The 12939-nt window shown below is 34.0% G+C and overlaps 1 protein-coding gene across 1 annotated transcript in view; it reads right to left on the reverse strand.

The window, feature by feature from the left end:
- Positions 1 to 12939, reverse strand: part of LOC136026173 (probable ATP-dependent RNA helicase DDX5) — a 69674-nt gene that overhangs the window by 21673 nt on the left and 35062 nt on the right. Inside the window, exons 8-9 of the mRNA XM_065702497.1 lie at positions 10827 to 10937; positions 7739 to 7860 (exon numbers count right to left, since the gene is read on the reverse strand). Of these exons, the coding sequence (XP_065558569.1) occupies positions 7739 to 7860; positions 10827 to 10937 (233 nt within the window). The remainder of the gene's footprint in view (positions 1 to 7738; positions 7861 to 10826; positions 10938 to 12939) is intronic.

A 12939-nucleotide genomic window follows, 5' to 3' on the forward strand; every position in this document is an offset into this window, starting at 1 on the left:
AAGATAGGTGTAAATAGTAAATGCAAGTAATTGTATTTTATGTTGTTCTATTTTAGTGTTACATATTTTTAGGTATATTTTTTAGTTTTTGTTTTTTTACGCAGAAGCTGCCTTGTTATATGCGGGCAAAATATTCGTTGGATTTTTGTTGTTTCTCTTCGCTTTCATTGCCACAGACCGTTTGTCTGCTTCTTATTCATTTCTTTGTTTTGCCATGGCTGGCCAGTTCGGCTTTAGATCTTTTATACTTTTTACTGCTATGTCCAAAAATATACAATGAAATGGCTAAATTTTTACGTTCAAACCTTTGAACAGTTTAAAACACTGTCCAAAATCAAATTTCTTGGCAACAATTAAAACACCACTTCAAATCGAAATACGGGACGGAGGTCTTCAACAAATTTAACGCAAACATACATAAGAAAGCTCGTTTATACCATAGGGGGAAATGGCGTCGAGTGTGCCGCCGTAAAATTCGCTTGATCTGTAGTCCAGAGTGGTGATAGATGCGGCAGAATACAGAGGCCAAAAAGTGGCGATTTGCCCTGTTTTACCATATGTAGTTAATACCAATGAATTTTAATTTAAAAGACTGAAGAGGTTCTAAATTTTCCATTCAGGCAATTAACGTTTTCAGGATTCTTCAAAAATACGATAGGCTTTCAAAACGGAAAAAGACTCGAGGAGAAGCAGTGGCGAGCAGGGAACGATGAAGGATCTGACGTCTTTTCTGCATCCTTTGACATCTGTTGGGACAGACTGACACAAAAACTACTTCCCATCATCAGTACTAGAAATGAATATCCGTCTCATAGAATAAATGCATAACTTGACCTTTTTTTTTCTATACCATTTATAGTTATTTTACACTAAGCCGTATAAACTTTCACGCTAGCATAACTTATAAAACTCTACACTATGCCGTGTAACCTTACGAAGCAATTTTGTCCGTAATGTAGCCAGTGCCAAGTACGACTCTAGCTCTATATACAATTTTACTGTAGGTAAGTTTACGCTACGGTATTGAAAAGTCACCGTGGTAGAAACAAAATAGAATATCTGGATTGGCCACTGATAAAATAATAAACATAATCATAAGTAATTAATAAATTTTGAAGAGAAATTAACAGGCCTTTCCCAAGAAATCCTTTCATGCTTGATCACAGCTTGGATCGTCATTCCATAATTTTTAATTTTTGAATAGTTTTGCTTGACGGCGATGGTTTGAGACGATGATTATGATGGTTTTATGGATTTTTGCGCTAGCCTAGTGTGAAAGAGCTTCTCTTAGTGTGAAAGTTTATACTTAACGTAACGTAAATTAACCACTGAGTAGAGAAAGTGTGAAAGGCACTTGTTTATAGTAAAAAAGGGTTATACTTACGGAGCAATGTCTCACTTTGCTATTCAACGCACTCGTGTCAACATCTAATCTTTTGCACTTTCTTCAAACTAATTATAATTCAGTTTGTTCTAAGATCGAGTTTAAGAAATATTTCTTAGGCCAAACTTAGCGAGAAAAAAAAATCATTGCACTTATAACCCCACGAATGAAATGTCGCATGGGATCGATTAACATAAGATGAGAGCACCTGCTTATGCTATAATGAATGCTCCACCATAAGCCCGGAGATTGCAAAGACGAGAATTGTCTAAATACGTATATCGATGACAACACAATTTGAATTTCCAGCCAGTTTTGATTTAATAAATACTATTCTTAACTTCTTTTAAATTTTAAATTCTTGCACGTTTGCGTTACAAAGAATGTATTCACTTTTAACCCACTTAAAATTGGGACTTGGCCTGTGGTGGCAACTCTGGCAGAAGTCCGTCCAAACAGATGAGGTTTTGTTTGGCAGTGATCTTTCAATTCAACCACCCATTTTTGGCGCCTATCAAATAGATAATGACGCCCTTAAAAGTGGGACCCTTTACGAGTCTGGTAAAAAAATTTCCGATTCTTCCTTGGAGATGAAGAGTTGAGAACGGACTCCGGCGCCACTGTGTTACACCACAGACAAGCAATAGGAGCATCGTCAGAGGCAGCCTGTTCGCCGCGGATTAGATGATCCGCGTCATCTTTAGGGTGCCTCTGGAATAGAAAATAAAATCAAATTAGAGAATTAATGAAAATATTAAAACCATCAGCATAAATTTAAAGAAGGAAAGTTGAATATAGTTTTTCCTGTAATCAGATATAATCTATATAGTGTTTAATATATATATATATATATATATATATATATATATATATATATATATATATATATATATATATATATATATATATATATATATATATATATATATATATATATATATATCAGATTTAGTCACTATGATCTCTTATAGTAACTAAAATCAGACATCAAACTAAGAATAATTTCCAAGATCGGCACAAGCATTGAATAGCGAAGCTGCTGAAACCCCAGTTCTTATTCAGCCTTTTTTACAAAAAAAAAACAACAAAAAAACAAACAAGTTCGTCAGTTGCAAAGCTAGTTCAATCAAACTTTTCAAAAGCTAGTTTCTCACATGTTCATTGGCTGAGATGATTTCCGTCTTGTTCGTAAAATTCCAATTCAACGGAACTTACACTGACACAACCGGGATCAGTGAAAAAGATGCAAGTTAAGTAAAAAAACACATGTTTGAGGCATCAGCCTTTTACTGATGGTTTTTTTTTTTACATCCTGAGCCTCAACCAAGCTTGGTGAATCCGTCCATAATAATAATATAGTATCATAAGAGCTTATATTTTTGGATTCCAGCAGTTGGTAAAGCTGCATTGAGAACTCGGGAATAACTTTAGTTTCTTGTGGATTGAATAAATATGAATTAGCTGACTTGATGGGTTGTGTTACAGGTACAGGGTATATAGGAACTACGCGTAATCTATACCAGTGATATTCTGCATGAAAAGAATACATACAGGGGTCGTTTTAAAAAGCGTTAGCTGGTGGTCTATATTATTCTAAGGATTTTTGGTCAGGCTTAACAAATGCCCAGGCTAGACTATAATCACTTTTGTTAGTAGGAAAAAAGCAAGATTTACGGCGAAAAATAAAAATCACCCTATCTTGAGCATTACAGACTTTTAGTTTGTTTGACCAAACTATTGAGAATTGGCTGGTCCGTCTTAGCATAACATGTAGAGTTTGGATAAGAGAACTGAATAAACGACTGAAAACTAAAAACCGACAACAACTTTCTCGGAAATCTTAAAAAACAATTTAACTTCTCTCGTTTTTTGCCGATTATTCAGATTTAACAAAACTTATATCCTTACAAAGTTTGAATTTTGTTTCTTTCGAACAGAGCAGGGTTTCTTTTCAAAGTTCAGGAAAGGAACCCCTAAGAATGTGTCAGCACACCTGCTAGGAAGATGTTAAAAATCAGCTCAAAGAAAATATCGTTTGAAATCATTTAAGAGCGCCGGGAGTTTCCTGTCGTGCTACCAGGATTGCTGAAAACCTTAGCAAACACAGGGGATGTCTTATCTATGATGTAGGTACATCACGTTACTCAAGAACTAGTAAGAGATTATACGTGCAAGTGGTGCAAATATTGTAGTGTTAGGTACATTGTACTGCCTTGTACGTACAAAGTACTGTACAAGGCAGTTAACGCACCATAGCAGGCTTTGCGACGAATATAAAAGCTCAAATTAAACTTGAATGGCTTCTTCACCGCTAAAGTACCGTAAAAAGGCTTCTTTTCCGTTGTTTTCTTCTTTCTCTTCGTATACTCCTTTAGTGCGTTTTTGTAAAGTAACGAAGAGGGTAATTTAAATAAGTATTATTAAAACATATTACACTTCCAAATCTACGTGCAACATTCGTCATTTTCATGAAACTGACTAAAAGCAAATTCTAAAATATGATATACTTGTTTGCCTTTAGACTCCTGGCATAAAAAAAGAAAAAAAAAAAAACATATGCGCTTTGTGACCATCCAAAAACCAGCTGACTTGTAAAAATTTTCCAGAGAGAATGTTACCTGTCACGCGGCATCACAAAATCCTTATCAGATTACCTATCGGCTAAGTGTTAAGGACACTTACCAATTATTCAAAATAATAATAGTATGTCATGACAAATAAGTGACCTAAAATACCTTGAAAACACACATAAAAGAAAACTCAATAATCAAATCGTAAAATTTCCACAGCGTCCAAAATAATAAATTTGTGCATCCCTTGTATCCAAATTTGAAATAAAAAAGTGAATCAATTATAACTGTGGTTTGCAAATTTAAATTTAACGAGCCTAAATGCTCTGAATGTATGATTCTTCGGGGGTCTTTGGCTGCTAAAAAGCTTAGAGTGTACCAAGGTTGTTCCAATTCCCTTTTCACTCAGATATCCCTCATGATATTCCACTCTATTCTCCCTAGATAACTCACTTATCTTTTACCATTACTGTCTGTTTACTCATATTGTACTTTTTACTTTTTATAAAGTACATTTTTTTTTATAAAAGTACTTTTAATAATAAAAAAAATAAAAAAGTACTTTTTTTCTCGGATACCCTCTACGGAAAGTTTAAAATGTAAAATTTAGTGGTTCTGAAAAACTGTGAAATAAATTGTTTTAAAAACACAATTTCATTATCTATTCGTATTTCCCTTATAAATATTTTACTTGTTCCGTTTTTTCTTTATCGTCACAAATGATGTATTGTCATCATCAGACCGAAACCCGACCTTAAGCCGATGTGTTTTTTTCTTCTATATACATCTTTGTAAATACAATGAGCCTAAAATTAAGATAAACAAAGAGATTCTTTTGGCAATATTATTCTTCTGAAGGTATTACTTCTAAATCTCAAATTTAATGAAATATTCTTAGAAACTAATAGCTTCATTCTTGGCAGGATTAGAAGGAGACTTTTAGAACAGTAAGTTTTTATTCACATGCTCGACAAAACTAGGGTCTGACGGAAGTCAAATTTCCCTTTGGTAGGCCGATTCTACATCTCCCGAAGAAAAAACCCCTCCTGCAGGGAATACTCCTTTAATTTTTCTTTGAATTCAATTGAAAAAAAAAATTCGACCGTTAAATCTTGTTCACAAATAAATAAAAGCTTCCTATTTAAACGCTGGTTCGAACCTTGACCTTACTTTACCTGAAATGAGAAGTCATCTTTGGACCACTAAACTTGATTGCCTCTATCTTGTTGATGTAGAAAATTAATCAAATGGATAGAAGGTAATGTATCAGAAAGTTATCATGACACAACAGCCATGGGTTCCTATTTTTACGGTAGAATGTAATGTCGTAATCTGTAATGTCGATTTGACAAAATTGATTAAGATCGGGGAGTTAAATACATTTTTTTGGTATTAAAAGGACACTCAATCAGTAGAATATGAAAATTAGTACTGTAAAATACCATGGTGTTTTAACCGCTAAACTTTAGCGGCTAAAGCACGAAATTCGTTTTCATAAAAAAGTTAATTTTCAAATTTAAACAATAAAAAACCTTTAATATTACAGCCGTTCCAATAAGAGATAATAAAAACGAATGTAAGTCTGTATGTTCTGTATGCATTACTATACTGTTCATCCAATAGCGAAGAGGCTTTGAAAAGTTGTTGAGTACAGTCTACAGCCTTGCGAAGATTTTAGGTATCAATTTTCTTAGCCCCCCCCCCCAAGGCCATCGTAATCTGTTGAATACTTTTAGCACTGACTGAAATTACAGGCTCCCTGAAGACAAATACTTGACACTTGCTCCCATCAACATTATCATTCACATTTTCTGGATATTAATTATATAAAAAAAAACGCCCAAGGAGTAAGTTAATAATTTTAACCCAATCCGATTTTCAAGATCTGTTTGAATCTAAAAACACTATTGTTATTTTAGATGTAGGAAAATTTTACAGGTTGGGGGATTGTTGGGGGAAGGTTTTTGTGAAGAGAAAGTTTTCCAAAGAAGGGGGGTCCTTGAATTTCCTTTCTTTTCAGATCACAGCGACGCGCGACAGGTAGGCTAGTACGATATATTATTAACCCGTATCAAGTTTATCGCGTACTAACATGTGTCCCGTACCAAGGAGATCCATCTCAACTTCCCAGTATAAATTCTGATCACTTTACAAGTGAACTAATCGGATTGTTCGAATTGGCTCCGCTTTTGCAACCCTCAGGTGGAGATATAAAGACATGAAACTTTGGTATTTTTCTTCTTTACAGTGTATAGTTTTAAATTCAGCACAATATTTGTCAAAAGATATAGGAATATTTCAAGCGACTAAACTGATGTGGGTAGCAAATGTCACGTCGTTGATTTTGACAGTATTTAACCAATCATAACATGCAAAAAATTTTCAGATTTACTTTTGTTCTGTTTAGGAAGAATACTAATTTAACCTTTAATAGCAAATGACAAGGCCAACAAATCTAAATCATTTTAAAATTAAACTAAAAATTTTTGAAAATCATTTCCCCTACTCAGACCAAAAGGGAAACCAACAAATTTTAGTTAGTCAATTTTTCTGACCTGATAAGTGGTAATCGGATGAGGCGCATATACGAAAATAAAAATGAACACTGAATAGTCTGTTCAACTTCTCCAATATTACATGGACTTATTTTGTAGTAACTTACAGCTTACCGCCACCTCAAAGGCCTTAACGCTAGATGGTAGCACACATTTATAAATACTGTGGATGGAAGTTAGTCATCTTAATCGTTCGTATTATCTGTAATTCCTTTGGGCCCTTCTTGTCACACTCTATATATGGCTTTTATCTTTGTAATAATTGCTACAATAAGGGTTACAAGGATTCTACGCCTTAGAAAGCCTATACACGAACTGTGGGGATTATATTTCGCCTTTAAAAGAGATCCCGCCTTTCCGTCCTTGATTACTCTCCTTATTGCTAGACATAAGAAGATCAGGAGAGGCCATAATGAAAGAGAGATGATACCAAACTCTCAGCTACCATTTTGAGAGATTGCTGACAGTTTATAAGCGGCCAAAGAATTCCTGTGTTGTTTTAAAATCAATTAATTGTGAATAGGTAGCACTGCGGTGGAGTGGATCTGATAATTTGGCGACAAATAACAGCTGTCTAGTTTTTCATGAAAACAATCATTCAGTGATAATTTATTGTGCCCCCTAGTATTGTACGCTCCTATGCTCGGGCCTATTAGTATTTCCTGGCCTGGCTGCATTGAGTAGCCAGATCACCGAAAGCATCTAGATTTAGTTGATATGGCCAGTTTACAGCTCCACTGTGGTAAAGTTTCATTGCTGACTCTTTCAGATTATGTGGTCTTCGGAATATATGATCGCTTTACATAAAAGATACTTTTTTTCTAATAAAAATAAGAGTTTAAGCGACCCTTAATATGTCATCTTTCCAGAGTAATTCATTTCTTTATATTTGGATTAAAACAAACATACAAATTTTTCTAGCCGCAACATCCTTTGCTTGCCTAAAGGATGGAAAGACTCAGTCTTTTTGTTTGTTTCTGTTTTTTTAGGGAGGAGTGCAAGTTTGAGATTAGTGATCTATTTTAATTTCAGAACCTGTACATAAAAAAATAGCTTGTACGGATTGCGACAGCAAGTGATAACTACAAAACTTATACTTTGTCACTGACACGTTTGATTAACAGTTTTTTCTCCTCACCAAAGCAAAAGATCGAATAGCCTATTCTATTATCTCTCCAGAGTAATTCATTCTTGAATATATATATATATATATATAAAAAAAAACATACCCAGTCCTCTAGCCGCGACATCCGTCGCTACAAGTATGGAACAACTCCCATGACGAAATTCCTTAAGAACCCAATCTCTTTCGGGTTGATTTTTATCGCCATGAATACACATAGCCGGCCAGCTAAGAAGAAAAAAATTAATCACAAATAAGCAGGGACTGCTCTTTAGCAGTGTCCTAAAGCCAAGTAAAAACGCCCATCTAGCCGTGGACAACTCGAAAATATAGAATTTGGACTAAGATGCACAACTGAAATTAATATTTCATAATATACGCCAAGAACCACGGACAGCGAAATGGTGAGTGGAAACTAATATACAATATATACATATACATACATATACATACATACATACATACATATATATATATATATATATATATATATATATATATATATATATATATATATATATATATATATATATATATATATATATTGTTAGTATTGAATGCCAAATTAAAAAAGCCCAAGAAGAGACACGGGTGAAAAATCAGCCAAAAACAAGCTAAAGACAATTTGCACCAAACATCTCGAGAAGATGTAGCTTTTCTCTGAAGGCGTAGTAGTCTTAAGGAATCAGCATGTTACTAATGTTGAAGCTTTTTATGGAAAAAAATTAATAATAATTAGCATAGAACAAAAGGTCGTATTCAGGATCGTTGTTCCGGGGGTGGGTCAAACCCCGTACCCTCCTGGACACAGTCTTGATAAAGCATTAATTCAATTCAAATTTTTAAATTAATTCAATAGTCTATTAATTTAATACATAACATAGTTAATTACAATAAATATCATCGAATTATCAGTACTGTTTAATGACAAATAACTTTTACGCCATGATACATCAATGCAGTCTGTTCGAACATAGGTACATATTTACAGAATATTCCCTAAAACAATGATTAATGCTACAATTTGACAAACAGCTTTTCCATCATTGGACACATTGGATCATTGGACACATTGGATCATTGGACACATTGGATCATTGGACACTATACCCTTTAATTAGACACTAATTTGATGAATTCCATATTAATATGCACTTCCAAACTTCTTGCATAACACACTCAATCCAAAAACAATTTCCGACCGACGCACAAAACAATTGCACATCGAAAGAGCACTTTCCGATCGAAATGCCTGAGAAATCTCAAAAGATTTTCCAAGAAAAGCACAGAGATTGAAAAGAATGAGCTTCTTTTGTTATTTGCATTTAGTAACTACTCCTGCAACTAGCAACTCCCCGCAGCACCATGCCTGAGGCCAACACAGCTGCGCAAGCTCCTCCTCCGTCTCAATTGCATTTATTATATTCGAGCAAAAACAATAATTTCCATTTACGTTTCCAATGATCAATTCTAAGGGGGTATTTCATCTTATCTGAATAATTCTAAATTCAAAGTCATATCTAAAGAGTATGGGAGCAGATTTATAAGAGTGGAAACTAGTGCTAGTGGCAAAGAGAATAATAAAAAAAAAAGTCATCTAGTGTTTGGTGATCTTGTTCATTTTCTTCAGACTATCCTAAACTGCAACATACTTGTTTTTCAGATATTTTATAATGTAGGGCAAGGTAAAGGAAACAGAACTATATCACCAGCAGGCCTACTCTTTTAAATTCAACTAGCCTCTTAACCTACCAAGATTTCCCCCAGTTATCTTATGAATAACTCATGTAGACTGGATTTTGACTTAAAATGTTTCATTATAAAAAATATTGATTAATATCAGCTATAGAAACGTGTGTGCTTTAATCCTGTACCACTGCTGATAAATACTCGAATTTTCTAATTTTTTAATAAAGCCGTCAGGAGCTACACTGTCTGTGGGGCTAGTAGTTTTCAATCCACTTCTTTTCATGTTAAATTGCCGAAAATCCAGCTCCTATTGATCATCTATTAACTTTGGTCGTGTCTTCATTTGCCCGTTTCTAGCGAAAATGACCAGGGGATGTCAAAATACACTAATAATTCATACATACCTGGATGAGCCTGGCCGTCGCTACCTGGCGAAAGCAAATAAAGACTCAGCTTAAGAGCAAAAGATGGTTTTTCTTAGGAGGGGCTTCCACGACGTTAAAGTTAAGACTTTTTTTCTTTAACAAGTTTTATACCTATGGCGCTATTTCCACTCACACAAGAATTTCAACTTTGACTTGACTATAATTTTTTGAAGCAAATAATTTGAATTAATCAGACGTGGAGCTAGGAAAACAAGAAACATATTTTTGATCATTCCCCCCCCCCTTAATGAACTGGTGTTACATCTAAAGCTGTTTTTACACTCTTACCCCACAAAAGCTTAGGTCAGTAGACACTATTATTATACTACATATCTATGGTTTATTGATGACTAGACAACTGAGTAATTGTTCAGCTTAAAGACTCCATTTATCTATTGGTTTTTACTTGACATTTTTCAGAAGTCTTCGGCTATTGGCTAAACTTTCTTGAGAGTCTAGCCTTGCTTACTTTCATGAAAAAGTTAAAAATTCCGACTGCAATAAATCCAACAAAGTCACGAGATAAACACGGTTCATTTACTTTGTGGACAAATATATTAACATAATGACGCTTAGGATCCTTCACCAACAATGTTGTTGCCACACAAAGATATTTCCCCAAGAAGACAAGTCATACAAGCTACAACTTTCGGGTTTTAAATACCCAGTGAGTTGGTATTGCCACTACCCAGTAGAGCGGAGGGCATCCATCACGCAAATTGGAAAGATGTTTTTTAAATTTTCATAGCACGTTTAAGCTATTTGACATTAGAAATCTCTTTTTCCATGGCAACTCTTCTTACTCCTTAATCAGCAGAGTAAGGCATAAAAGATGCATGACATAAAAGTGTCCAGTTTTGAATTTAAACTCGAGTTTATGCAAGGAAAGAATATAATACTTCACTTTAAAATAAAAACATAGCTTAAAGCACCAAGGACATCAAAATATAGCATTTTTTTGCCTCATGGACCCACCTTTCTATGCTTAGGGATAGCACAACGACATACGTCACCGAGTATGTAACTACACTGGTTAAAGTAAAAATAACGGCGCTAGATAAATAATTTTTAAACGCATACCCGTCGCGGCGAAGCCTTTGAGTAATTGAATCCACTTTTTTCTTAGTTTCAGCAAAGACCATGGTCTTATTTAAGTCATTAGACATTATTTCTTCAATCAGTTGAGCTAACCTAGAAGAAATTCGAAAATATAATTAGCCACATTCCAGCTTAGCAGCGTCACATAGAACAGTGGTGTCAATTGGTGGGTGGGGGCTTGGGCCTCCTAGATTCCTCGGCCGAAAATTTTGATATTTTCATTGAAAAATCCGTTTTCAGGCATTGTCAGCGAAACCAAGAAAATGAAAAATTGTCTCCCCCATAGATTTTCGTGAGTTGATACCACTGATGCGGCATAATTTCACCCTCGACTAATACTAATCCCTCTTTCCTCATCATCAAAAAAGGTCTCAATAGTTTTGAAAATGAACCTTCATGATATTTTTAATTATGAAATTTTTGACTAAAAATTGTTGTGACGAAAGACTAACTCGGGGTCTAAAACACAGATAGTTGACCCTCATTTAAAGAAGAAAATATTTTCTTTTCAGTTTGCACGATATGTCGTAGAATCTGAAATTTTATTTGTTGTGTTATTCTTTATATTTACGATTATTTAATTCTTACTTTCCACGTTTTATATTTTTATTACCTATATTTTCCAGTGACCCCTCCATATTTTCTAATGAAGATGGGGGATGGGGAGACTGCAAAATATTTTAGGGTAAGGTCGATGGTTTGAAAAGAGGTTCCGCTTTAGCAGAAAACCTTAATCTAGCATTCATATTTGCAGCTTTAACATAATAGCAGTCTATCTTTGATTCATTATCTTATTCGTTTATCACATTATTTTCTTATTCACTATTTTACATAAGGTGTGAAATTTCATTTCTTACTATTTTGTCATTTTTTTCAATTATCATTTGCATCTTAATATTTCATAAGTAAAAAATAAGTAAGAAAGTAAAAAATCTTGCACAGGGGTTAGGGTTTAAAAAAAAGTTTTGTTTTAACAGAGAAACATAATCTGGTAAACAATTCTGTACTCTTTGTGTATTTTAAATCAATTTTACGTTCATTATCTAATTCATTGTCTAATTCGTCTTACCCCATTTTCTTATTCACTATTTGACATGAAGCATGAAATTTTATTTCTTATTATATTGTTATTCTAATTCTCTATTATTATTTGCACCTTATTATTTTATAATATAATAAGAGACATTCACACATTTCCTAACCGAGAGAGGAGAGGGAAAGAAAGTAAAAAAGTCGAAAAGGGCAGGGGCTAGAGTTTGATTGATTTTTTGTTTTAGAAGAAAAGCATAATCTGGCAAAGAATTCTGTACTTTTTGTGTATTTAAAACCAATATTAGAATCATTATCTTATCTATTTTTTTTTTATTTCATTATCAACTGTTTGATATAAATTGTGGAATTTTACTTCTTCCTTCTTTTTTATTCTAATTCTCTATTATTGTTTACTTCGTATTATTTTATAATTTGACCAAAGGCCCCAACAGATTTTCTAACTGAAAGGGGGAAAGCGGAAGGAAGGAGGACAAAAAGCTTTAGGTAAGGTCTATGGTTTGAGGAAAGTTTGTTTTTAGAAGAAAAACGTTATCTGATATACAATTTTGTTATTTTGTGTACTTTCATTGGATTTTAGATTCATAATATTATTGGTTTATTAACCTATTTTCTTATTCAGTATTCGCTGCAAAAGAAAAACTGCAGCTCCTGGTGATGATGAAAACATCAGGATTCAAATTAGTTTACTAAAAGCGCTGATTTCGTATTATTGGCACCAATTTAGCAATTAACATGCACCTAGCATAAATACTACTAGTAGTACTGAAGTTTAAACACATTGACTACTTATTTTTAAATACATTTAAAAATAATAAATAAAGAGGAAGAGAGAAGTAATATCATTTAAAATCGCCGAAAACAAAGCTTCTGGTAGCACATACCAACTTAACCTCTTAGGAAATTTTCTCGTGAGGCTCATGATGCGCCGCCTCACCTTTTTCACCCTTGTTCCGGTGAGAATGTGAATGTAATATTTTATGCTACACAGAAAAAGATTGTAAGAGCAAGAGGGGCAAACTAACCCCCCCCCCCTCACCAGCAC

Source organism: Artemia franciscana, chromosome 4, assembly GCF_032884065.1.
Source record: "Artemia franciscana chromosome 4, ASM3288406v1, whole genome shotgun sequence".
NCBI classification, from domain to species: domain Eukaryota; kingdom Metazoa; phylum Arthropoda; class Branchiopoda; order Anostraca; family Artemiidae; genus Artemia; species Artemia franciscana.